The sequence below is a fragment of the Salmo salar genome, chromosome ssa20 (assembly GCF_905237065.1).
Source record: "Salmo salar chromosome ssa20, Ssal_v3.1, whole genome shotgun sequence".
Classification (NCBI taxonomy): domain Eukaryota; kingdom Metazoa; phylum Chordata; class Actinopteri; order Salmoniformes; family Salmonidae; genus Salmo; species Salmo salar.
This window is the reverse complement of record NC_059461.1, coordinates 45348671-45375792: the sequence shown is the minus strand read 5'-3', so window position 1 is coordinate 45375792 and position 27122 is coordinate 45348671. Positions and strand designations below refer to the sequence as shown.

The 27122-nt window shown below is 42.7% G+C and overlaps 1 protein-coding gene across 1 annotated transcript in view; it reads left to right on the top strand.

Moving 5' to 3' along the window:
* The window catches only part of LOC106580682 (dedicator of cytokinesis protein 10-like), a 158165-nt gene extending 131135 nt beyond the window's left edge, over window positions 1-27030 (top strand). The window contains 11 exon segments of the mRNA XM_014162004.2: window positions 3278-3335; window positions 4334-4432; window positions 6883-6989; window positions 7180-7302; window positions 7414-7527; window positions 11918-12064; window positions 14701-14911; window positions 15385-15575; window positions 18573-18673; window positions 25012-25150; window positions 25880-27030. Of these exon segments, the coding sequence (XP_014017479.2) occupies window positions 3278-3335; window positions 4334-4432; window positions 6883-6989; window positions 7180-7302; window positions 7414-7527; window positions 11918-12064; window positions 14701-14911; window positions 15385-15575; window positions 18573-18673; window positions 25012-25150; window positions 25880-25927 (1338 nt within the window). The 3' untranslated portion in view covers window positions 25928-27030.
* Window positions 27031-27122: the final 92 nt, after the last annotated feature.

Below are 27122 nucleotides of genomic sequence, written 5' to 3'. Positions count from 1 at the left end.
AAAACAATCCCGCACGAATACCTGAACAAAAAAGACAAACTAAATACCCCCACACTAATTACAAACAAGGAACAGGTGCAGACCTAGACAGACAAAACCAAACAACACAGAAACATAGATCGGTGGCAGCTAGTAGGCCGGCGACGACGACCGCCGAGCGCCGCCCGACCGGGGAGGGGCGCCACCTTCTGTGGATACTGTGACAATTAGGCCCTAATCTATGGATTTCACATGACTGGGAATACAGAGATGCATCTGTTATTCACAGAACTTTTTTCACAGAACTTTTTTTTAAAGGTGGGGGCGTGGAATTGGAAAACCAGTCAGTATCTTGTGTGACCACCATTTGCCTCGTGCGCGCGACTCATCTCCTTCGCATAGAGTTGATCAGGCTGTTGATTGTGTTCTGTGAAATGTTGTCCCACTTCTCTTCAATGGCCGTGCGAAGTTTCTGGATGTTGGTGGGAACTGGAACACGCTTGTACACGTCAATCCAGAGAATCCAACAAATGCTCAATGGCTGACATGAGTATGCAGGCCATGGAAGAACTGGGACATTTTCAGCTTCTAGGAATTGTGTACAGATCCTTGCGACATGGGGCCATGCATTATCATGCTGAAACATGAGGTGATGGCGGCGGATGAATGGCACGACAATGGGCCTCAAGATCTCATCATGGTATCTCGGTGCATTCAAATTGCCATCAATAAAATACAATTGTGTTCATTGTCTGTAGCTTATGCCTGCCCATCACAAAATCTCACTGCCACCATGAGGAACTCTGTTCACAACGTTGACATCAGCGAACCGCTTGCCCACACAATGCCATACACGTAGCATCTACCTGGTACAATGCCATACACGTAGCATCTACCTGGTACAATGCCATACCCGTAGCATCTACCTGGTACAATGCCATACACGTAGCATCTACCTGGTACAATGCCATACACGTAGCATCTACCTGGTACAATGCCATACACGTAGCATCTACCTGGTACAATTGAAAGCGGGATTCATCCGTGAAGAGCACACGTCCAGCGTGCAAGTGGCACATCCAAGATGAGCATTTTCCCACTGAAGTTGTTTACAACGCTGAACTGCAGTCAGGTCAATACCCTGGTGAGGAATACTACCATGCAGATGAGCTTCCCTGAAGTCCATTCCCCCGCCAGTTGCCCTTTGTGCAGAAATTCCAGGTGGCTGGTCTCAGACGATCCCGCAGGTAAAGAAGCCAGATGTGGAGGTCCTGGGCTGGAGTGGTTACACCTGGTCTACGGTTGTGAGGCGTTGGACGTACTGACAAATTCTATAAAACAACGTTGGAAGCGGCTTATGGTAGAGAAATTAACAATAAATTATCTGGCAACAGCTCTGGTGGACATTCCTGCAGTCAGCATGCCAATTGTACACTCCCTCAAAACTTGAGACATCTGTGACATTGTGTTGGGTGACATAACTGCACATTTTAGAGTGGCCTTTTATTGTCCAGTGGATGAATTATCTTGGCAAAGGAGAAATGATCACTAACAGGGATGTAAACAAATTTGTGCGTATGGAACATTTTGGGGATCTTTTATTTCCGCTCATGAAACATGGGCCAGGACGCTCTTGAAAAAGAGATTTTAAATCTCAATGAGCCTTTCCTGGTTAAATAAAGGTTAATAAAATAAATAAATAAATGGGACCAACACTTTACATGTTGTGTTTATATTTTTCTTCAGTGTAGTTCAGTTGTAAAATCTGGCTTAACAAATCACATAATAAGTAAAAAATTATGACTACTCCTTCCTCTGTCCCCATACATACATACAACATCTGTAAGGTCCCTCAGTCAGGTATTGCATTTCAAGCACAGATTCATCTACAAAGACCAGGGAGCTTTTCGAAAGCTTAATAAAGAAGGGCAGTGATTGGCAGATGGATAACAATAATAAACCAGACATTGAATATCTCTTCATGCATGGTCAAGTTAATAATGGGTGATGTATTAAACCACCCAAACACAACAGACACAGTCGTCCTTCAGAACTGAGCTGCAGGACAGGAAGGAAACTGCTCAGGGATGTCACCATAAGGCCGTTGGTCATTTTTTTTAAAACGGCTACAGAGTTCAATGGCTGTAAGAAAAAACTGAGGGTGGATCAACAATATTGTAGTTACTCCACAATAATGACCTAAATGACAGAGTGAAAAGAATAATACATACATATACGGAATAAAAATATTCCAAATCATGCATCCAGTTTGCAACAAGGCACTAAAGTTGGAATAAACGTTTTGGTCTAAATGCAAAGCCTTATGTTTGGGGCCATCACAACACATCAGTGAGTAACTGCCTCCTTATTTTCAAGCATGGTGGTGGCTGCATCATGGTATGGGTATGCTCGACATCTGCAAAGACTGCCCAGTCTTTCAGGATAAAAAGAAACGGGATGAAGCTACACACAGGTATAATCCTAGAGGAAAACCTGCTTCAGTCTGCTTTCCACCAGACATTGGGAGACAAATTCACCTTTCAGTAGGACAATAACGTACAACACAAGGCCAAATCTACACTGGGGTTGGTTACCAAGAAGACAGTGAATGTGCCTGAGTGGCCAAGTTACAGGTTTCACTTAAATCGGATTTAAAATCTATGGCAAGACTTGAACATTTCTGTGTAGCCATGACCCCCAACACCTAATGGCCAAATATTACACAGTCCAGGTTTGCAGAGCTCTTAGAGACAAACCCAAGAAGACTCACAGCTAATCAAGGAATATTTGTGTTTTCATTTTTTATTACTTTTTAAGAAATGTTAAATTTATGTAGATCATTGATTTAAAAAAAATCACAATTAAATCAATTTTAAACTCACTTTGTAACAATAAAATGTGTAGAAATCTAATGGGGGTGAATACTTATTATACCCACTGTACCATCCCACCTCTGACACCATAGCATCATTTTTAGCGGGTAATTCAAACTTGTTCAGACTGCCACAGTCTCAAGAAGCCTACCTCCATTGGACGTGTTTATAATGCACTTTCCAAGACTAGGGTTGTTACACTGTGATAGTGTTCAGGGGCCATTTCAGAGCATCTCAGAGTAGGAGTGCTAATCTAGGATCACCTCCCCCTTGTCCATGTAATCCAGGTAATCTTATTCATTGTGAACTAAAAGTCCAAACTGATCGTAGATCAGCACTCCTACTCTGAGACGCCTAGTTAATGATGTGATGGTATCTGTGATTAAACTGTTCACCTCTTCTCCTCCTGTTCCTCTGTCCCTCAGGCGGCCATGTGTTACATCCACATCTCAGCCCTGATCGCTGAGTCCCTCAAGAGGAGAGGTGAGCACAGCCCGGTGGGCCGCAACATGGCACTACTGCTAACAAGCTTCTGCAGTGTGTGTGTGTGTGTGTGTGCGCGTGCGTGCGTGCGTGCGTGTGTGTGTGTGTGCGGCGCGCGCGCATGCATGCGTGTTCTCTCCAGCGTGTGCATGTGTGTGTGGAGAACCTCTAACCTCTTTGCTTGTGAGTCTTCTGGCCGCTTCTGTCCATCGATTGGCTGGACAGCGTGTGTGACATCATTATTCAGCGCTTTGTGCATATGGCTACTGTAGCCTTTCTGTGCAAACATTTGTTTCTAACTAGTTCTTCTGCTTGTGTAGGGGTGGAAATTGTATGAGTGGGTTGGTGTGTGTGTGTGTGTGTGTGTGTGTGTGTGTGTGTGTGTGTGTGTGTGTGTGTGTGTGTGTGTGTGTGTGAGAGAAGAGAGGTTAGTCAGAGCTGAGCTGTGTGTGCTGTCTCACAACTCGAGTGTCTGGAAAACAATGACATCATCCAATCAGCACACAGAGACCTCTATGTGCTACAGTACTGGCCATCCACTCTTTACTCTCTCATACACAAACATAGGTTGCATCCCAAATAGCACAATATTCCCTATATAGTGCACTACTTTTGACCAGCCCTTGTCAAATGTAGTGCACTACATAGGAAATAGGGTGCCGTTTGGGATATAGCCAGTGCTGTGAGTGCGACTTCACATCCTCTCATGTATAGTATGTGCTACTATGACACGGGAACTCGGTGTCTCCATCGGCGCGTGTATGTGCTTGCTAGCCTATGCATGCTTCACCGTTCAGAGCATGAGCCGTCATCTCTCTCTCTCTTTCTACTGCCACTCGCCGGGTGTGGAAAGCATGCCCTGTAAAGCACTGGCTTGTTGTGAAGTGAAAAGCATGCCCTGTAAAGCACTGGCTTGTCGTGAAGTGAAAAAAGGCAAAACAGCAAGTGGAAAGTTACATTGTGTACAGTAAACTCCTATACTCCTCCTTATAACGCAGGCTACTGGAAACCTGACAAGGCCAGGATGTCAAGTGTGGTTCCTGAGGAGCCCAATGTCATTAACTGTAGCCCCTTACTAACCCCCCGAGATGGAGAAAGTGAGTGTGCCGCCATGGAACAGGGATGTGTAAAGGGTGGGGGCGATTCAAGCTATGCTTACTTCAGAATCAGAACTTTATTCGTACATTTACAGTTGAAGTCGGAAGTTTACATACACCTTAGCCAAATACATTTAAACTCAGTTTCTCACAATTCCTGACATTTAATCCTAGTAAAAATCCCCCGTCTTAGGTCAGTTAGGATCACCACTTTATTTTAAGAATGTGAAATGTCAGAATAATAGTCGTAAGAATGATTTATTTCAGCTTTAATTTATGTCATCACATTCCCAGTGGGTCAGAAGTTTACATACACTCAATTAGTATTTGGCAGCATTGCCTTTAAATTGTTTAAATTGGGTCAAACGTTTTGAGTAGCCTTCCACAAGCTTCCCACAATAAGTTGGGTGAATTTTGGCCCATTCCTCCTGACAGAGCTGGTGTAACTGAGTCAGGTTTGTAGGCCTCCTTGCACGCACAAACCTTTTCAGTTCTGCCCACAAATGTTCAATAGGATTGAGGTCAGGGCTTTGTGATGGCCACTCCAATACCTTGTCTTTGTTGTCCTTAAGCCATTTTGCCACAACTTTGGAAGTATGCTTTGGGTCATTATCCATTTGGAAGACCCATTTGTGAACCAAGCTTTAACTTCCTGACTGATGTCTTGAGATGTTGCTTCAATATATCCACATAATTTTCCTTGCTCATGATGCCATCTATTTTGTGAAGTGCACCAGGCCCTCCTGCAGCAAAGCACCCCCACAACATGATGCTGTCATCCCCGATCTTCACGGTTGGGATGGTGTTCTTCGGCTTGCAGGCCTCCGCCTTTTTCCTCCAAACATAACGATGGTCACTATGGCCAAACAATTCTATTTTTGTTTCATCAGACCAGAAGACATTTCTCCAAAAAATACAATCTTTGTCCCCATGTGCAGTTGCAAAATGTAGTTAGGCTTTTTTATGGCGGTTTTGGAGCAGTGACTTCTTCCTTGCTGAGCGGCCATTCAGGTTATGTCGATATAGGACTCGTTTTACTGTGTGTGTATATATATATACACTTTTGTACCTGTTTCCTTCAGCATCTTCACAAGGTCCTTTGCTGTTGTTCTGGGATTGATTTGTACTTTTTGCACCAAAGTACGTTCATCTCTAGGAGACAGAGCACGTCTCCTTCCTGAGTGGTATGACGGCTGCGTGGTCCCATGGTGTTTATACTTGTGTACTATTGTTTGTACAGATGAACGTGGTTCTTTCAGGCGTTTGGAAATTGCCAGACTTGTGGATGTCTCCAATTTTTTTCTGAGGTCTTGGCTGATTTCTTTCGTTTTTTCCATGATGTCAAGCAAAGAGGCACTGAGTTTGAAGGTAGGCCTTGTAATACATCCACAGGTACACATCCAATTGACTCAAATGATGGCAATTAGCCTATCAGAAGCTTCTAAAGCCATGACATCATTTTCTGGACTTGTCCAAGCTGTTTAAAGGCACAGTCAACTTAGTAAACTTCTGACCCACTGGAATTGAGATACAGTAAATTATTAGTGAAATCTGTCTGTAAATAATTGTTGGGAAAATGACTTGTGTCATGCACAAAGTAGATGTTCTAACCGACTTTCCAAAACTATAGTTTGTTTAACAAGAAATTTGTGGAGTGGTTGAAAAACAAGTTTTAATGACTCCAACCTAAGTGTATGTAAAGTGTACATCTACCAGGAATTTAACCTTGTGAAATGGTACTGACAGCAATAAACAGAGTATATAGAAAGTACACATAATCTACATACAGTATACAATATAGATAGTGAAAACAGTTTACTTAAAAACACTAGGACCAAACTTTGACTGCAACTAGCAAAATGGAGTCTGAATTATTACAGATGCACAGTGTAATGTTTTGAAGTCCACTGCAATGGCTTAGCCATACCACTTAGAACAAAGCAATGTATTGGACATGCATTCTAAGTGGTATGCTGAACATACCTTATGACTCAAAAGACTTGCAGAATGTCCAGGCAGGTAGAATGTCCACTGATTTGCCTTTACTATTGAAAAATGTCTGGATGTCTGTGGTCTACCTTGCCTTTTGAGATGCCTTTATTGATGTCCACCTAAGTTTCACTTGATATGTGTAAAGAAAGCACGTTCACAATGAATGGAGTTACTGTTCTTTGTTTGGGTTTGTTGATATGGAACACAAGGAATGTTAAGTACCACAGTGATACTGTGTTTGTGTGTGTGTGTGTGTGTGTGTGTGTGTGTGTGTGTGTGTGTGTGTGTGTGTGTGTGTGTGTGTGTGAGTCAGCGAGAGTGTGTGGTGTATGGGTTCATACCATCGGATGATAACATGCACACAAGCATAAAGAAGAGAATGACAACATGTTGTTCCTATGAGCTCTCTGCTCCTATGTCCCTCCTTCTCTGATGTCATATCCTGTTTGAAACCTCAGCATCGTTCTCCATGGGCTGGGCAGCCTTCCTCTGCATCTCACCGAACGTGAAGGAAGAGGGGGCCATGAAAGAGGACACAGGGACTCAGGATACCCCCTACACTGAGGTACCCTCACCACCACTGGCTACAGTACAAAGAATTGTATAGATTTGGAAGATCATTCAGTGACAGTGCAGAGCCTGGGCCCGTATTCATAAAGTGTCTCGGAGTAGGAGTGTTGATCTAGGATCAGGTCGCCCCCTTATTCATTTAGACTTCAAATGCTAAACAGATCCTAACCTTCCTGTGTATGTAGGACACTCTAGTGGAGCAGCTGGAGTTGTGTGTGGACTACCTGTGGAAGTCTGAGAGGCACGAGCTCATCGCCGATATCAACAAACCCGTCATTGCCGTCTTTGAGAAGAGGCGAGATTTCAAGGTGACAGGGGGGATTAGGACAAGGTTGTTTCTTGACCAGGCCAGAAACACTCTGACAGGAAGGAGATAGTGTAGTATCAGATGTGATTGACCTTGTGTGTGTGATCCACAGAGGCTATCGGAGCTGTACTACGACATCCACCGCTCCTACCTGAAGGTGACAGAGGTCGTGAACTCTGAGAAGCGTCTGTTTGGCCGATACTACCGCGTGGCGTTCTACGGACTGGTAAGTGCCATAAGGGCGACTGAAGACGCTGAAAATGACAAACACGCCTTATCGATAGGTGTGTGTACTGTGTACCTAGCCTGAGTGACAGTCTGTTTGTGCTATCATGCTAACTCCTTGTTACTCATTGTCATGTTTGGCATCGATCTGGATCGCACACACAACTCGCACTCAGGCTAGCGTGTACCATCCCCACTCTGGGATTCAGTCCTTCAGGTCTCAGGGGAGGAGGAATGATGTCACAGCGCGATGCTAAACTAGCTTCAACTAGCTTCTACTAGCTTTGACTAGCTTGATAGCTAGTCAGTACATGCTATAGCTATAGCCCTCTGGTACGAACGCAGTCTCACCAAGTATTTTGTCCCATAAAGGACGTCAAACTCCTACATTCACTAAGCTGGTTGGACACATCTTAGAAGAGCCTGAAGCCTTTAGACATTTAACCTTTGGTGAATGGAGAGAGGGGTGGATCACATCTTGTCTCTAGTCAATCTCTTTAATTCCTCCATCTGCTCTTTTTCTTCCTTTTGGTTTTTCTGTATCAAGATTGCGGTAAGTTTTTGTCTCTCTTTTTGTTTCGGATCTTTTTTGTTCCGCTCACCTTCTCTCTTCTCCCTTCACCGGTAGTAGCTTCTCTAACCTTTCTTCTAAGATATATGCTGTATACATATTGTTATGCGCTTCTATATGATATGTATACCTGCCGGGGTTTGGGGTCGATTCTATATCAATTCAGTCAATTCAGGAATAAAGTAGAATTTACATTTCCCTCATTGAAAAGAAACTAGGAAATTGGAATTTCAGTTTACTTCCTGAGTTGAAGGAATTTAAATAGAATTGACTCCGATACCTACATCCTATAATCTGCAGTAATCTTTTTCCCCTCAACGATCCCAATCTCTTATCTCTAGCTCCTTTGAACAGATCTTGGAACAGTTGGTGTCAAGATGACACAGCAGTATACATGCAGGCAGGCCAGACCAGACCAGGGCCCGTATTCACAAGGCATCTCAGAGTGGGACTGCTGATTTTAGGATCTGTTTAGCATTTTAAGTCATAATGAATGAGGGGCGACCTGATCCTAGATCAGCACTCCTACTCTGAGGCACTTTATGAATGCGGGCCCTGATCATGAATGTTGGAATATAGGGCTCTTTCTCAACTCATCACTCCTCGATTCCTCTCATCCCCTCTCAGCCGCCTCCTCCAAACCGAGAGTCTGAGTGGAGGGACCTTGGACTAGGGTTGAATATTTTACAAATGTTCCATCCTGAGAATAAATAACTTTTTTCCCGGGTAACCCGGTACTTCCTGTCAAAACCAGAAGTGTCATTCAAAAGCATATAAATAGCCTATCTCTGGATTTGATTAGAGCTTTGATCGAAAATTCAAGCCTAATGCTACCGAAGCCTAATGAGCCATACATTAAAGACATTTAATGAGCCCAAAAAAGCCCAAATGATTGTGTCGTTATCCAATACATATATGATACTGTAGGCTACTACATATTACACACAACAGAAAAAACTAGTCTAGCTTTTCCTGCATGGGACTCCAAGAGCTAAGGAGTGCTTTTTAAGGAGAGAGGCTAGAGGAGCACAGGTGCGTGCGTATTGCGCAAGAGACAGAGGCTAGTTAGACGCTTATTATGCATAATCCATCATTAATAATCCATCACCTGAAAGAGGTAGGCTAGGACATACACTACCATTCAAAAGTTTGGGGTCACTTAGAAATGTCCTTGTTTTTGAAAGAAAATCACTTTTTTTTGTCCACTGAAGATCTCGTACAATGCTGGTGTACTACTCCCTTCACAGAACAGCGCAAACTGTCTCTAATGTTGTAAATGACTATTGTAGCTGGAAACAGCTGATTTCTAATGGAATATCTACATAGGCGTAAAGAGGTTCATTATCAGCAACCATCACTCCTGTGTTCCAATGGTACGTTGTGTTAGCTAATCCAAGTTTATAATTTTAAAAGGCTAACTGATCATGAGAAACTCTTTTGCAATTATGTTAGCACAGCTGAAAACTGTTGTTCTGATTAAAGAAGCGATAAAACTGGCCTTCTTTAGACTAGTTGAGTATTTGGTGCATCAACATTTGTGGGTTTGATTACAGGCTCAAAATGGCCAGAAACAAAGTACTTTGTTCTGAAACTCGTCAGTCTATTCTTGTTCTGAGAAATGAAGGCTACTCCATGCGAGAAATTACCAAGAAACTGAAGATCTCGTACAACGCTGTGTACTACTCCCTTCACAGAACAGCGCAAACTGTCTCTAACCAGAATAGAAGGAGCAGTGGGAGGCCCCGGTGCACAACTGAGCAAGTGGATAAGTACATTAGAGTGTCTAGTTTGAGAAACAGACGCCTCACAAAGTCCTCAACTGGCAGCTTCATTAAATAGTACCCGCAAAACACCAGTCTCAATGTCAACAGTGAAGAGGCAACTCCGGGATGCTGGCCTTCTAGGCAGAGTTCCTCTGTCCAGTGTCTATGTTCTTTTGCCAATCTTAATCTTTTCTTTTTATTGGCCAGTCTGACATATGGCTTTTTCTTTGCAACTCTGCAAAGGTGAAGCTGGTTGAGAGAATGCCAAGAGTGTGCAAAACTGTCATTAAGGCAATGGGTGGCAACATTGAAGAATCTCAAATATAAAATATATTTTTATTTGTTTAACAATTATTTGGTTACTACATGATTCCATGTGTTGTTTCATAGTTTTGATGTCTTCACTATTATTCTACAATGTAGAAAATAGTAAAAATAAAGAAAAACCCTGGAATGAGTAGGTGTGTCCAAACTTTTGACTGGTACTGTCTAAATCAATCTTGAACAGACCGCTCACACATGATCTGATTTAAAGCAACGAATTATTATTCGAATGACAGGCTGTTTCAAAACTCTGCAGCTGCAATTAAAAAAATATAATCTTTACAATAAAAAATTAAGGTGACCCCCAAAAGCCAAATAGAAATGTGTAAATTAGAAGCGCATTCGGTCCTTATATTACTGTAGCATAGGCTGTCCTGCAGAAAATGCAGGCCTTCCTGTCACAAGAAAAAGGTTACCATGATGAGATGATAGGTCTATATGCATTATGAACTGCACTCCATACTGAGATGGGCTGTCTGTCCCCACCCTGAGCGTTGATGATTGATCACGCAGAGAGAAGGCCGTAGAGAAGCCATATTTCGACATCGCATATAATTTAACAGTTCTATTTCACTTCATGCTGTTGATATAAATCATTTATTATAACTTACCGGTTTCTCGCAGTTATTTATCCTAGGAAAAGGGAGTGGTTTTGGGCAGTAAATCTCAGTAACTGAGTTCCCGCCATTCAACCCTACCTTGGACCTTTTCCTCCAATACGGTTAAGAAAGAGACGAGGGCCTCCCGAGTGGCACAGCGGTCTAAGGCACTGTATCACAGTGCTTGAAGCATCACTACAGACTCGGGTGCAATCCCAGGCTGTGTTACAGCCGACCGTGACCGGGAGACCCATGAGGCGGCGTACAATTCCAGCATCGTCTAAGAGGGGAAGGTTTGGCCCATTTCCTTGTCCCATTGCACTCTAGTAACTCCTTGTGGGGGGCCGGGCACCTGCAAGCTGACTATGGTCGCCATCTGGATGGTGTTTTCCTCTGACACATTGGTGCGGCTGGCTTCCGGGTTAAGCGAGCAATGTGTCAAGAAGCAATGCGGCTTGGCAGGGTCGTGTTTCGGGGGACGCATGGCTCTTGACCTTCACCTCTCCCGAGTCCGTAGGGGAGTTGCAGCGATGTAACTACCAATTGGATATCATGAAATTGTGGAGAAAAATGGGTAAAAGTACAAAAAATAAATAAAAAGGAGGGAAGGACGATATAGGATGCCAGGAATTGAAGAAAGACTAATTGAGACAGAGCCTAGGAGCTTTCCATAGGAAAGAACACACTGTCTGAAAATAACCCTCATTGCCCTTTGACCCCACAGTGCTTTGAGAATGACCTCTGACCTCTAAATGGCCTCTGTTTTATCCAGAACATAACACTGCAATTTTGTCAATAACTTTTGTGATTACAATTGTGTTCTAACAAGCTGACCTAACACTAAGAAACACATGACTAGACTGATAGGGAAGTGCAGTAAACCACTAAGGGGTGATGTGAGCCTAGATATTCCAGCTAAGGGTTATTCATATTCAGCTATGGGATGGAAAAAGAAAACAAAGGGCCACAGTTTCTAAACAATACACGCACATATACATACTCTTCAAAGTATTGACGCAGGCATTGCATTCAGACAAACACTCTCTCACACACACACACACACACACACACACACACACACACACACACACACACACACACAGGTGGTTGGGTAAAATGGTGTTTCTGTAACAGGGTTTCTTTGAGGAGGAGGAGAGTAAAGAGTTCATCTATAAGGAGCCTAAGCTGACAGGACTGTCCGAGATCTCCCAGAGGCTCCTCAAACTCTACTCGGACAAGTTTGGGGCCGACAACGTCAAGATGATCCAGGACTCCAACAAGGTCAGTCTACTATCTCCCCCCAGCTTTCAAACACTGTCACATCTATATGTTTCATATACAGTATTATTCAAAGTGTTTCGGCCTCTTTAGTACTCGCCTCTGTTGTCAAAATGTTGTAAATTAATTCATGCACTACTACATTTTGACAGCAATCTTTCCCCATAGAAAAGCAGCCAGTGAAGTAGTGATTCATTTAGACCATGGGCGCCAACAGGTCCATTGTGAACTACCAGTAGCTCGCAGCCCACCTACTGTATGAGTAGCTCACCAAACAATTCTGAAAGTATATGCAATTTTCATGTGTTCCATCGCAAACTGTTATAAACAAATCTCACAAGTATCAGACACCGCCAGCTCCCAACTACTAGGTAATCAACACAACTTGACACCCCTGGTTTGCCACTATTGTCTTAAAAAGCCAAACCTAACACAATATCTGCCAATTAATTTCTAGCAATATTGCCCCTGTCTGTTTGTGTGGTGCGCACGTTTGTCTTTCACTCTGAGTGTAGCCAGTTGATGTGATAACCGTCTCAATTAAACGTTAACTGCAAAGTAGGTTTGCCTGGCAGAAGTATATCATTTGTATCTAACTTTGCTATGAAATGAGCAGCATCGCTAGACCGGCACATTATACTGCACGTTCCTCACTCGCTAGATGCGCAATTAAAGGGCCAGAATCGCAATTAATGGGGCGTTACACTCAAAAATCGAAATTTGTTAGTTTTCTTCCAGACCTATACGTCAGCAACCACAGCTAGTGAAGTCACTGCAACCCTAAACAAAGAGTTGCAGTCAGTTTTCGAAACGGTGGCCAGTTATAAACTGGTCCTGAACATCTCTAAAACTAATAGCATTGTATTTGGTACTAAGTTGTAGACATCGGCTGAACCTGGTAATGAATGTTGAGCAAGTTGAGGAGACTAAATGACTTGGTGTTACCTTAGATTGTAAACTGTCATGGCCAAAACATATACTGTAGATTCAATGGCTGTAAAGATGGGGAGAGATCTTTGCTTTTTTGACACCACACAAAGCAAGTCCTGCAGGCTCTAGTTTTATCTTCTCTTGATTATTGTCCAGTCATATGATTCAGAGATTCAGATTGTTTAAAGGTCACATGTACAGGGGTTGCAGGTGTGATTGCAGAGTACAGTGAAAATCTTAGGCTCCGAGCTCCAACAAGAAGGAGTAAGTGAAATAAAATCATGAAAATAGCAATAAAAAAGAAATAGAAATAGCACTATATACATCATAACTGTAGCAGTGATGAATAAATAAATGTCCATTGGGGTGGAGGCAGAGTAAAGACTGTTTACGGGGTGTGGGGAAATGACCATAGGGAGAGCAGCATGACCATTGACCAGGAGGTGTGGGAACCAAGTGAACAAAAAAAGTTCTGCAAAGAAGGTCCTAGTTAAGCTGCAGCTGGCCCAGAACAGAGCGGCACTTTTTGCTCTTCATTGTAATCAGAGGGCTAATATAAATACTATGCATGCCAGTCTCTCTTGGCTGAGAGTTGAGGAGAAACTGACTGCATCACTTCTTGTTTTTATAAGAAACATTCATGTGTTGGAAATTCCGAATTGTTTGCATAGTCAACTTACACACAGCACTGTCACACACACTTACCCCACCAGACATGCCACCAGCAGTTTTTCCACAGTCTCCAGGTCCAGAACAAATTCAAGGAAACATACAATATTATACAGAGCCATGATTGCATGGAACTCATATAGCGCAAGTGAACAGCAAACTTGTTTTCAAAAAACGAATAAAGCAACACCTCACGGCACAACTCCTCTCTCTCGTGTGACCTACTTTTTGGGTGTACAGATGTAGGATCTTAGTATGAGCCAGTTTGCTACAGCAGGAAAATAATCCTACAGCAACAGGAAATGTAATTGATTGTGTTTTATAATTAATGAAAAAGATGTGCAGGGGTTGATAAATGTTTCATCAGGGCATGTCAAGTCTGACATTTTAAAGTGGAAATTACAAACTTTAGAAGCCTTTTAAACCTCAAATACACTACAACTTTGCATTTCCAGCTGTACAGGAAATTTCCTGCAACAACAGGATGATCAAATTAAGATACGACATCTGTATGTACTGACGTGTATGTGTAACCAATAGATTCATACATGTTAATGTTTTAAATGCATGTCAACTCTAAAGTATTTTGTCTGTAATGTCTTTTTTGTTGTGTGTCGAACCCCTGTTAGACTAGCTGTCTCCATTGGTGTCGGCTAATGGGGATCCTAATAAAATCTAAATTTACACTCAATCGTTCACCATCTATATATATATAGGTGAAGAGATTAGTAGCCTTGCATGCCAGGCTTTTAGGTTGAGCAAGAATACAACTGACTGACGACACAAGACTAACTATGAGACTGACTCAGTGAGACCAAGACAAAACACAGTAGACTGAATTTTGAAGAGAGCAGGGTCGTTAGACACCAAATGGGGGAAACGGACCAAAACGGGGAGAGGCTACCTGAATTTCTCCTATAAGTAACTCTCGTTTTTGTTTGCAGAACATTTTCCATTGCAAAAATGTTTTGCTACGGTTTTCTATGGTGTGTACTAATCAATACGACACAGGCTGTGAACTGTTTGATATAACCCACCAGGTAAATCCTAAAGACCTGGACCCCAAGTACGCCTACATCCAGGTGACCTACGTAGTGCCCTACTTCGACGACAAGGAGCAGCAGGAGAAGAAGACGGACTTCGAGCGACATCACAACATCAATCGCTTCGTGTTCGAGACGCCTTTCACTCTGTCGGGGAAGAAACATGGCGACGTGGAGGAGCAATGCAAGAGACGCACCATACTAACAAGTGAGTTATTTAAAAGGTAATCTTTTCTGATATTGTCATCCGAAAGAGCTGTCAACATTGACTGTCACATATATTCAGTATGTGGAATGTGCAGGATTCGAACCTACAACCCAGGTGATGCTCTAACCCACTGAGCCATTGGCTTGTATGGTAGTACACTATAGTAATAGGAAGTTTCTGAATAACCAGTAAATACTGAGCTGTAACTGTCTGAATCACTTGTATACTGACCAGTGCTGTAATCAGTGACCTATTCTGACCAGTAAAGTTAAATTCCTAAACAAACCCAATAAAATATATCCCATCTAGCATACATTTTTTCATATGGGTAGCCCCAGCGAGCATCAAACCCACGGTCCTGACTCTATGCTCCCTACTCATGCTCTAACAACTGAGCCACCCAGGACCACAAGGTTTAACCAATTGGTTCCTTAAACCGTGTTTCTACTCCCCCTTTCTCTCTCCCTACCCAGCGAACTCCACCTTCCCCTACCTGAAAAAGCGTATCCAGGTGGTAGAGCAGCAGAGCACGGAGATGAACCCCATCGAGGTGGCCATCGACGAGATGTCCTGCAAGGTGTCCGAGCTCAACCAGCTGTGTGCCATGGCAGAGGTGGACATGATCCGGCTGCAGCTCAAACTGCAGGGTAGCGTCAGCGTCAAGGTAAGGGTAGGGGTGGAGGAGGAGAAAGATGGAGAGAGACACACAGAAGGGAGTTGAGTTGAGAGGTCCTAGCAGAGCTGACATACACATACTGTACATACATACACACACACACACACAACAACACACATACATACATTGGTGAGTTCAGAAATAGCTGAGCTGATCACACGTACAGTACCCCCCATGCAGCTATGAAATGGCACATTTTGGGGAAAATGTATAGAATAGCATGAGATCAGCTATACAACTGCACATTTTTCTTTCTGCCCCATTGCAAAATGTGTAGAAGTGTGCGAAGTTAGCTGTTTTCCTAAATAAAAATGTTTGCTCGGGGCCTTGTGAGAACAGTGCTTGATTTGTAAATCGGGAGGTACCAAACAAAAAGCGAGCATGAGAGGGGCGGGGGCTCTGAGGTACCGGAATGCATGGGGGAAAAAACACCTTTATAATAAAGCATTGCATGCTTATCATCACATTTGCATGATGGCATAGAGCAGGAGAGTAGAGGTGCTTGCATAAGTTGCACACATGGGGAAATCTTTTGTAGCCTAGGGTCTGAAAAGAAATGCATTTCATGCAAGTCTACGTCATTTTACATGCTTGGCTATTTTTTTTATACCGCACATACGTTTGAAATGGCAGGCTACTTGGACACTGACAAACTCTGAATCTAAGATCCATAAAAACGATATTGTTTTGACTCCATCAACAGCCTAGACCTGTAGCTATGTGGAGACACACATATTGTACAATATGAGGAAGAAATTATAGTCCCGTTTGACTGACGCACCGAAGATGGCGACGCGCTCGTGCCAAAAGCCTAACTCTCTCTTGTTTTGGGGCTACTTTGTAAAACAATGCTGTTCACTCAATACGCCTGTTTGGAAGTTGATAGAATATCTTGGTAGCCTCGGACAGATCAGATTATTTTATTTTCAGCAAGAGCTGTGTTTTCCCAGGATTGTATTTTAAATATTGTGAAATGCCTGTTCATTGACAGATTTGCCGCACACTCTTGACTGTAGGCTATGCGTTGTAATTGGGCTACTCACAATCCACAGCTAGGCAATACAAATAAAAAGCTATTGATCCTCTGTGGCTAAATTATAGGCCTGCTCCTGGTGTGGTAGTCTGAATTATTTCATTTCTTTCTGAACAGACAGCAATAATTATATAACTTTGCCAAACGTATTTAAATTGAGCAGAGCCACGAGTTGGTCTCCAGGCTACGATGATGCGCAAACCATAAACCTGGGCCGCCCAATCCAAATCAATTCTTACAATATCAGGCACGGGATGAATATCTACATTTTCACAATACGATTTTTAGGTGGCATTAGAATTCCAAAGGCAACTCGAATGAACTCTGATAGCTTTTATTCTGGACAATAGGTTCCCGAAACGAAACGGTCAAAAACTGAGAGGTGCTGGATCTAGTACCAGCAGGATCCGGCTCAAATGAAGCACTGCGAGTCGCGAAACTGCGCTATGCCACTGATCAAACACTCACATGAACGCACACGCACTGGCATTTATCCACAAGTGGGATATTATTAACAAGCAGTCCATGCCGAGACCCGTTCTCTCCAGAGTCCCGCCTCTTCTCAGGCTTTTCCCAGCCCTAACCCCCTGTAAACAGTGACATGTGTGAACAGTTTGGCTCACAGAGTGACAACATGAAGCAGGCTAATCTTAATCCGTCGTTGCAGTAACAGGGAGATATGGGATTATGGGTCATGGCGAATGTTTCCTCTATGTAGCCCTCTATCGTTAGCATTAGCCTCCAGAATCACTAGCCTCTAGAAGATTTAGCATTATACTCTTGCATCTTTAGCATTAGCCTCTAATAATATTCATAATTTATTCAACTTTTATAGCACTATTCATGACATAAAGAATCTTAAAGCGCTTTAAAGCAACTCAAAAAAAGACGAGCAATTCAGAAAACAACAAAATCATTCATGAGATGGAAGGGTATGAGAGGGTCTGAAAATTCATGGCTTGAGGGATCATTGAAGGGAGGTGGTCAAAGGGAGAGAGCAAGCAAAGATGGCCTGGGAGCAGGAAGGCAGCATGGCGTCATCAAGGTGTCTCGCCATCCTTGCTGTCTTTGTGGCTTCTCCATAGTAGGACTTGGATGAAGTCTGAACTCAGCCACTGCAGTTCATGGACTCCGTAGTTGGTGTAGCTATCTAGTCCTTCACGACTACCAAAAGGAAGCACACACTTGGGTGAAGCTACGGCAGTTACGTGGCGGCAGAAAGAACACCACATTTCAATGATAATTCAAGAGCAGCCTTGTAATTTAGTCCTCCTTGCGATCCTCATCACTACATACCTCAGCCGTCTTGCTTTCGGGCTTCTCTCCATCCTCAACCTCTGGACACATGGCTGGCATTCGAATCAAAACAATTGTCAGCTAAGAAAACAACTTTTTATTTAACTAGACAAGTCAGTTAAGAACAAATTCTTTTTTCCAATGACGTCCTGGGAACAGTGGATTAACTGCCGTGTTCAGGGACAGAATGACAGATTTTTATCTTGTCAGCTCGGGGATTCGATCTAGCAACCTTTCGGTTACAGCCCCAGCGCTCTAACCACTAGGCTACCTACCACCCGTCGATTTGCAAGCTTCCGTTTTAAAAGTCTGTGGTGGATTCTGATTATATTAATTAGCTATATTTACTGTTAATTCTTAAAACAAATGGTTTGTAGGGAAAGCATTTCATCAAAATGTATTAATTATATACAAATATTTACAAAATGTAAGGGCGCTCTCTGCCTAAGTGACTTCACGGTGCTATGGCATCCACAGAATTCGCGTTAGCCTCTAGCATCACTATTAGCATTAGCGTCTTGCATCTTTAGCATTAGCCTCTTGCATTACTAGCATTAGCCTCTTGCATTACTAGCATTACCCTCAGTTCTCATTTCTTCCTACTGCGGTGTCTGTTGAAAATGGTGCAGGTGAATAACCATGAACTTACCTTACAGGTGAATGCAGGGCCCATGGCCTATGCCCGAGCCTTCCTGGAAGAGAAAAATGCCAAGAAGTACCCCGACAACCAAGTCAAACTGCTCAAGGAGATTTTCAGGTATTCATCACAACACTTCTCATGATTTATGCACCACTTAGCATATGCTTTTATCCAAAAAGTAAATGTTTAGTATGGTTATGTTTAGGGCTGTTGCGGTGACTGTATTACCGCCACACTAGTGGTCATGAAGGCAGTCAAATTCCATGTGACCGTTTAGTCACAGTAATTAGGCTTCTCCAAGCTCTGATGCTGCTGATGGTCGTTAGTAACCTACCATTTTTTTAAACATTTTAGTCATTTAGCAGACGCTCTTATCCAGAGCGACTTACAGTAGTGAATGCATACATTTCATAGCTTTTTTTTTGTACTGGCCCCCCATGGGAATCAAACCCAAAACCCTGGCGTTGCACACACCATGCTCTACCAACTGAGCCACAGGGAAGACAAACTACTAAACTTGCTAACTGCCTGGTACTCAGCACTCTATTGTCCCTCGAATCACTCTGACATCAATGCAAATGTAATGGAAAATCTAATCAAACACTTCATGAGAGCCCATGAGCTCATGTTGCTCAACATTTCTATAGGCTATGCAATTGCGGAGAAAACAGAGTGATGGCCTCTATTAAAAAGAGGAGGATGCCATCAGCTTTCTATAGGCTAGGCCTACTATATTTATTTTTCTACTTTCCTAATATTAAGCAATTATTAAGCACATTGCTTATCTTTACAACAGGAGTAATAGCCTACCTGGCTGACAGGAAAATGAACCACGGGAAAACTGTCCTCCATTCACTATTTAAATGTTTTTATGATTGCTTAGGCACTATCTTTGAAACTATAGGCTATTTTTGCAAAACTCTACACACTAACCACAAAACCTTAAACCTAACCAGCAAAACATTATACGTCTCTTGCAAAAGCAAACAATTCTTGCAAAACTCTTCAAACAAAGTGTCAATACAGTACACACAAACCCCAATTTCAATAAGCACACGAAGCACCAACAACGCACTGATAGTATAAATGAAAAACACTTTTTTGTGTGCAGGGCATATCAGTTTGCAATAAAGTTTTGTCATACGTGTAGTAAACACACATACACACAGGTATCCAAATGTGTAAAGTATGGATGTGTATTCCGAACATAACACACTATCAATACAAATAAGAGGAAAAAGTTTATTTTTTTCTCAGAATGTTCTAACACTCCTCAAACAACAAAAGCGCAGAAGAAGAAAACCAAAACATTTCTGCTAGGAAAAAAAAGAGCAGAAAAAAATGAGGCTCCATCTCGCCTTCTTTGTGGGTCTGGCCATAAGACTTCATCCACATCACATGCAATGTTGTCTTGAGCTAGGCAGCATGGAAAGTATCGCCTGGAGTGCTGTATCCAGGCCTGGCATGACCCCTGATCGATGTCTCCACAAGCCTCCTCCATTATCTATAGAAGGGGTATGCGTTGGTGGGGCTGGCGATCAATACACCTTCCAACGCCATGCAGAGAAGAATTCTTCATTAGGATTCAAGAACTGAGAGTATGGGGGGGAGATTGAGTGCGATGAAAAGTGGGTGACCTGTGAACCAATTGCGGACCACAGCAGCCCGGTGGAAACTAACATTGTCCCAGGTGATAACGTACCTGGGCTGCTCTGGCCCCTGGTCATTAGGGATTAGTCTGGTGTCCAGACATGTGATAATGTGTGCAGTGTTGTATGGGCCTAGGATTGCATGATGGTGAAGGACGCCGTTTTGACTAATAGCCTCACACATTGTTATGTTGCCACCACGTTGTCCCGGGACGTTGACGATGGCACGGTGTCCGATGATATTTCTGCCGCGGCCCCTTGTTTTTGCATGGTTGAAACCTGCCTCGTCCACATATATTAGCTCATGATATACTGCATCTGCTTCCAGTTCCATGACTCTCTGAAAGAGACAAGACAAAACAATGTAGCACAGTACGGAAACACAGGGATCAGTCAATATGATGTAGCACCATACACTTCCAGATCCAGTACCAATGATAGGATAGTATAGCTTACCTGTACATATTCATATCTCAGTTGTTTTACACGGTCTGAGTTTATTGTGAAAGGGACTCTGTACAGCTGCTTCATTTTTCATCTATTGCATTTCAGTAGACGAGACAATGCAGAGAGATTCACTCTGTTCACGTTTAGAATATGGTGTTATCTGCCATTATGTGGTCCTGAAGTTCTCTGAGTCTGATGCAGTTATTTGCAATGACAATATTTACAATGTGGGTCTCCTGCTCTGGGGTGAACAGTCGACCTCTTCCACCAGATACTGGTTTTCTTGCAGTTCTGTAAAAACATTTTAATGGTTTTAGTGATAGATCCTTCTCATTATGGAAGTGCAGTACATAATACTGTACCAGTAAGACTACAGTACAGTTACTTACCGGTTCTCATTTCGAAATATCCGGATGATACCTGCAACAGTATAGCGGCTCAGATTTGGTTGAACCCGATGCACAGCCTCCCTCATGCTCATCCCATGGTTGACAACATGGTCAACCACAGTCGCTCTGATTTCATCAGTTATTGTGTTCCTGACTCCTCTTCCTCTTCCCCATCCTCCTCTAGTTCTCACCCCTTTACTCTGTCCAATATTGGCCTCCATTGTTGTCCAAACCAAATGTTTACCTGTGGCCTATTTATAGTGCTCAAGCTCTGATTTGTAAGTGAACTCATTATCTAAAAGTGTTTTCACATTGTCAATGTGGAAAGGCAATTGGCGAAATAGTGTAGCAATGTATGGACCAATGTTTACAGTTTTGCTAGAAGTGTGTTATTAAATTGCAGACTGAGTGTAAAGCAGTGAGTTGTGTTTACAGTTTTGCAAAAAAGTGTGTTATAAAATTACAAACTGAGTGTAAGCAGAGAACGTGCATTCAGTTTGGCACACTTGGTAAATGCATTGGCTACAAGTGTTAATGATTTCAGATATAATGCTTCAAGAATCACTGTTAGTGTTTAAGCATTCAGGAAACAATGTAAGTGCAGAGACGTATTTTTTACCCCTGCCTCTGTTTCGAGACAGGTGCATGATAATGGTCCATTCTAAATCAAAATTGAATTTCACACATTATTTAGTATATGTAAAGACAAGATTAAATCAAGAATAGTCTGATGGGTGACAGTATTAGCCTCTCACTTGTGAATGATATATTATCACTTGTGAATGATGCCCAGCATAAGGCAAGAAGCAATGCCTTTTTTGTGATTTTTTTCGAATCATAGATGCAGACCTCATGTTTTGATGAGGTTTGTATCACAACTAAATTGGCCAAATAACTTCTTAAAATTTAAGCACATTAATCTGCTTTACAAGGGGTGTAGAGCCTAACTGGCATACATAAGCAGTGTCTGAGTTTCAAGTTTGGGGAAGATAATTCTCACCATAAAAAGAAATAAAAGCATTACTTGCAAAATCGCATTTGTGGTCACTTTTGATAATGGTGTTTTCCGCTAATGGAACATTCACGCTTATAGCCTACTACCATGCGCGCATTGCTGCGGTTATAATGTGAAGAAATAGCCTAATAGTTTATCAACATTTTAAGCTAAACTTTCTGATCTGTTGCATCAGCCTCAGTGCGTAAAAAAAACCTTTTTTTTGATGCTAGTGGTTGTATTCATTTGTGATCTATCGCATTCCACAACTATCCCAGACTATGTTTGGAATATTTATTTCTCACACAGAATAGAATAGGTCAACTGTTGTACTATGGGGGATAATAGATTGACATAGGCTAATGCTTTTGCTGTTCGTTAGGCCTACTCATATTGTTGGTTGGCGAAAAGTAAATGTGGACAGTTCTTCCAATACCTTCAATATGCACCTCGGAAATGGAAAAGGATGCGCGCAGTTGCGTCCCGGATGTGTCTGTTTTCATTGTAGCCTGTGAGAAAGACCCGATCATGTGAGATGGAAAGCCATGTGAGTGAGAGGTGCTTCGGAGCAGGCAGCACACAGGGAGAAGGGCTGCAAAAGGCATGGATATTTTAAGGGTGCATTATGGCCACACAAAAAAGGATGCCGCTGGCAAAATCGAGGCATTATCAAGTGTGTACAGCGTGTACAAGTATGTACTGACGAAGTGTGTACAGCCTGCACAAAAAACAAAGCATAGCTCATGGACTTTTTTCAAATCATCATTATAGTCGCATCATGCAGCCATAAAATGTATCAAAAACCTAAACATATAGCCCAACGTTTGTAGAACAACTAAAGTTACATTAATAACTCTAAATTAAGCATATAAACTCAGCAAAAAAAGAAATGTCCTCTCACTGTCAGCTGCGTTTATTTTCAGCAAACTTAACGTGTAAATATTTGTATGAACATAAGATTCAACAACTGAGACATAAACTGAACCAGTTCCACAGACATGTGACTAACAGAAATGGAATAATGTGTCCTTGAACAAAGGGGGGGTCCAAATCAAAAGTAACAGTCAGTATCTGGTGTGGCCACCAGCTGCATTAAGTACTGCAGTGCGTCTCCTCCTCATGGACTGCACCAGATTTGCCAGTTCTTGCTGTGAGATGTTACCGCACTCTTCCACCAAGGCACCTGCAAGTTCCCGGACATTTCTGGGGGGAATGGCCCTAGCCCTCACCCTCCGACCCAACAGGTCCCAGACGTGCTCAATGGGATTGAGATCCAGGCTCTTCGCTGGCCATGGCAGAACACTGACATTCCTGTCTTGCAGGAAATCACGCACAGAACGAGCAGTATGGCTGGTAGCATTGTCATCCTGGAGGGTCATGTCAAGATGAGCCTGCAGGAAGGGTACCACATGAGGGAGGAGGATGTCTTCCCTGTAACGCACAGCGTTGAGATTGCTTGCAATGACAACAAGCTCGGTCCGATGATGCTGTGACACACCGCCCCAGACCATGACGGACCCTCCACCTTCAAATCGATCCCGCTCTAGAGTACAGGCCTCGGTGTAACGCTCATTCCTTCGACGATAAATGCGAATCCGACCATCACCCCTGGTGAGACAAAACCGCGACTCGTCAGTGAAGAGCACTTTTTGCCAGTCCTGTCTGGTCCAGTGATGGTGGGTTTGTGCCCATAGGCGACATTGTTGCCGGTGATGTCTGGTGAGGACCTGCCTTACAACAGGCCCACAAGGTCCATCCTCTCTCAGTCTGCGGGACAGTCTGAGCACTGATGGAGGGATTGTGCGTTCCTGGTGTAACTCGGGCAGTTGTTGTTGCCATCCTGTACCTGTCCCGCAGGTGTGATGTTCGGATGTACCAATCTTGTGCAGGTGTTGTTACACGTGGTCTGCAACTGCGAGGACAATCAGCTGTCCATCCTGTCTCCCTGTAACGCTGTCTTAGGCGTCTCACAGTACGGCCACATCTGCAGTCCTCATGCCTCCTTGCAGCATGCCTAAGCCACGTTCACGCAGATGAGCAGGGACCCTGAGCATCTTTCTTTTGGTGTTTTTCAGAGTCAGTAGAAAGGGCACTTTAGTGTCCTAAATTTTCATAACTGTGACCTTAATTGCCTACCGTCTGTAAGCTGTTAGTGTCTTCACGACCGTTCCACAGGTGCATGTTCATTAATTGTTTATGGTTCATTGAACAAGCATGAAGATCGGTGAAGTTATTTGGATTTTTACGAATTATCTTTGAAAGAGAGGGTCCTGAAAAAGAGATGTTTCTTTTTTTGCTGAGTTTATAACCTATTTCTTCGTTAACCGCTCAATACAGAATAGCTGCATGTGCGCTATCCCTGAAATCTTTTGGAGAAAATATCCTTTCTATTTTATTCAGCTTTGTTCAATTGTATTCTTCATACTATAAAATATTTCCTCGGAATTCTAAGCAAATCTTGACAGCTAATGTAGCCAACAGTCAGTCATATGGCGTAGCCAGATCAGGACCTAACATAAGGACAACTCAGAGTATTCTGTTCTTCCGAAATAGACTACATTTTCTTCATATCATATTTCTTTAGACATGTCTAAAATATATAAGGGATTTATTATGAAGGTCTAGGCTATATATCATGGATTTATTAGACTTTTAAAAATGTAGATGTTCCAAAGGTCACCATCAGTGGCTTGTTGGAAGCCAGGAGATGCTAAATGTATTTATATTAATTAACGGTCAATTACCGTGAGACCAACAGTTATTTGCTTGACGATCACCAGCTGACGAAATTTCGTGACCGCCACAGCGCCACACATAGATCAATGATGCATTTGATACGTCTTAAGCAAAAGGGTTGGGGTCAATTCAGGTCAAGATAACTAGAACCCAGAGTTTTTCCAGATCAAGTCACATGGTCAGGACAGGGAAAACTCTTGGCCCTCATAGTGCCTTAACATACTCTGTCTGGCCCTGAAGGCAATTTGCAGAGGCGTGCGGCCAGGCGCTGGATGTCAACGAGCGGCTGATCAAGGAGGACCAGCTGGAGTACCAGGAGGAGATGAGAGCCCACTACAGGGACATGCTCACAGAGCTCTCCACCGTCATGAACGAGCAGGTCTGTGGAACCCGCCCCGAAACATTGAAACTGCTGTTTCTTTAGACAACTCAGGCTGTATGCATCAAATGTCTCAGAATAGGAGTACTGATCTAGGGTCAGCTCCCCTCCCCCCTGTCCATGTTACCTTATTCATTGTGATGTTAAAGGAAAACTGACCCTAAATCAGCACTCCTATTGCGAGAAACTTGATACATTCGGCCAATGGGCTGTTCAATCATTAGCCTACCTACTTACACTCTTCATATCAATGTGTTTGTGTACTTTCGCGTGGTACAGTTTTGTTCTCACGTTATCACTCTTTTTAATCCGTCATTACTTTCTCTGATATCATTGTTTCATTATTTATTTTTACGCATGAGCTTTTGCCGGATTAGCTAGAGTTTTGTCTCTTGGTCTCATCTCTTTGTGTTGTTCTCTTTGTTCATTTGTTCTCTTTCATTGGATCTCAGCTGCATAGACAACTCCTCTCATTCAGTTTCTGCTCCTCTCTTTCTAATATCTCCCTCACTATCGTTTCTAAGACTGCCAGGTCACACAATCCCCCCCCACTTTACCATGCCTTCGGCTGTGTCATTATGGAGCAAGTGGCACTGTGCTGTGCATTATACTAACCTCTCAGCATATATGTGTGTGCGTGCGTGCTTGGTCGCATCATACATTCATCAGATGTCTGTTTGTGTGATTTGAAACATGAATTGACTCTCTATGTCTCTCCTCCATGCCAAGATCCCTCACACAAGACAACCAGGAACAGAACGACACAGCGCCTTCTGAGCAGCCAATAGGCATGCTGGAATCTGACAGGGCCTAGGAGGACATGTTTACCCAAAATGGCTCCTGGTGACAGACGTCGTTCTTCCTCCTGCCAGGAATTATACAGAAAGGAGCAGGGGACTGGAACTGTGACTTTATGGGAACTGGGGAAAAAAAGGGAAGTGGATGGGGAAGTCCAGAAGTCTGTAGACTTTGGTCGTGGTAGTCTGGAGTTGTGGTAGTCTGGTGTCCCGGTAGTCTGCAGTCCTGGTGATGATGATGATGATGATGATGATGATGTCCAGTAGACCAGGCTGCTGTACCGTTACTTTTTGTTTAGTTTTTTAAGGCTCAATCCATGTTTGCACTCCCCTGCCGACCGCCTCATCTCCTTACTCTGTACACACACACACACAGACAACACACGCCTTCTCTCCCCAACCCCATCCCCTTTAGAAAATTGTGACCTTAATGAGCTTGAGGTGCGTTCAACAGAGCAAAGGTTTGGTTGTAATTCTGGTCACAACAATTTGTCCATATTCTGTTGGTTATATTTATGCTGCAAATGTTTGCCACCTGGGGTAAGCAATTCCAAAAGGTATTGTAAAATGACAGTTCAAGCAATTCTATAAAGGAAATTAGGGTCACGTTCAGTAGCCAAACATTGTTGAATGATGCAGATAGAAATACTATGGATTCAGCCAACATGATTCCTTCTTCTATAAGGCAGAGAGACATGTTTTATTCCACATCGTTTATTTCTATCGGAATGTTCCACGTTGTGTCCTGCTGAACAAATGAACATGTAGCCTACTTCTTGTTTGATTGAACACACCTCTAGTTCCTGTTTGAATGTAGAACAACTCCGCATAACTACTTTGTATCCTAACATTCTGGAATTCCCAGCTCACAGATTTTCCAATTGAAAGTTTATGTTTTATAACATTTTTATGATTGATAATGTTGTTATTATTATTTACTGTACTGTTTTAAATTGTAAATAAGAATTATTCATATTTAAAAAAAATATATATGATTTTTTTGTTTGGCTAAATAAAAAAAAAGAATGAACAAACTAATGTTTTATGTATAACATTTAAATAAAATTTGTTAACGACCATAAACCACAGGGTAAGTGAAAATTAATCTCTACTAGTATTTTTCTTTACATACATACATACATACATACATACATACATACATACATACATACATA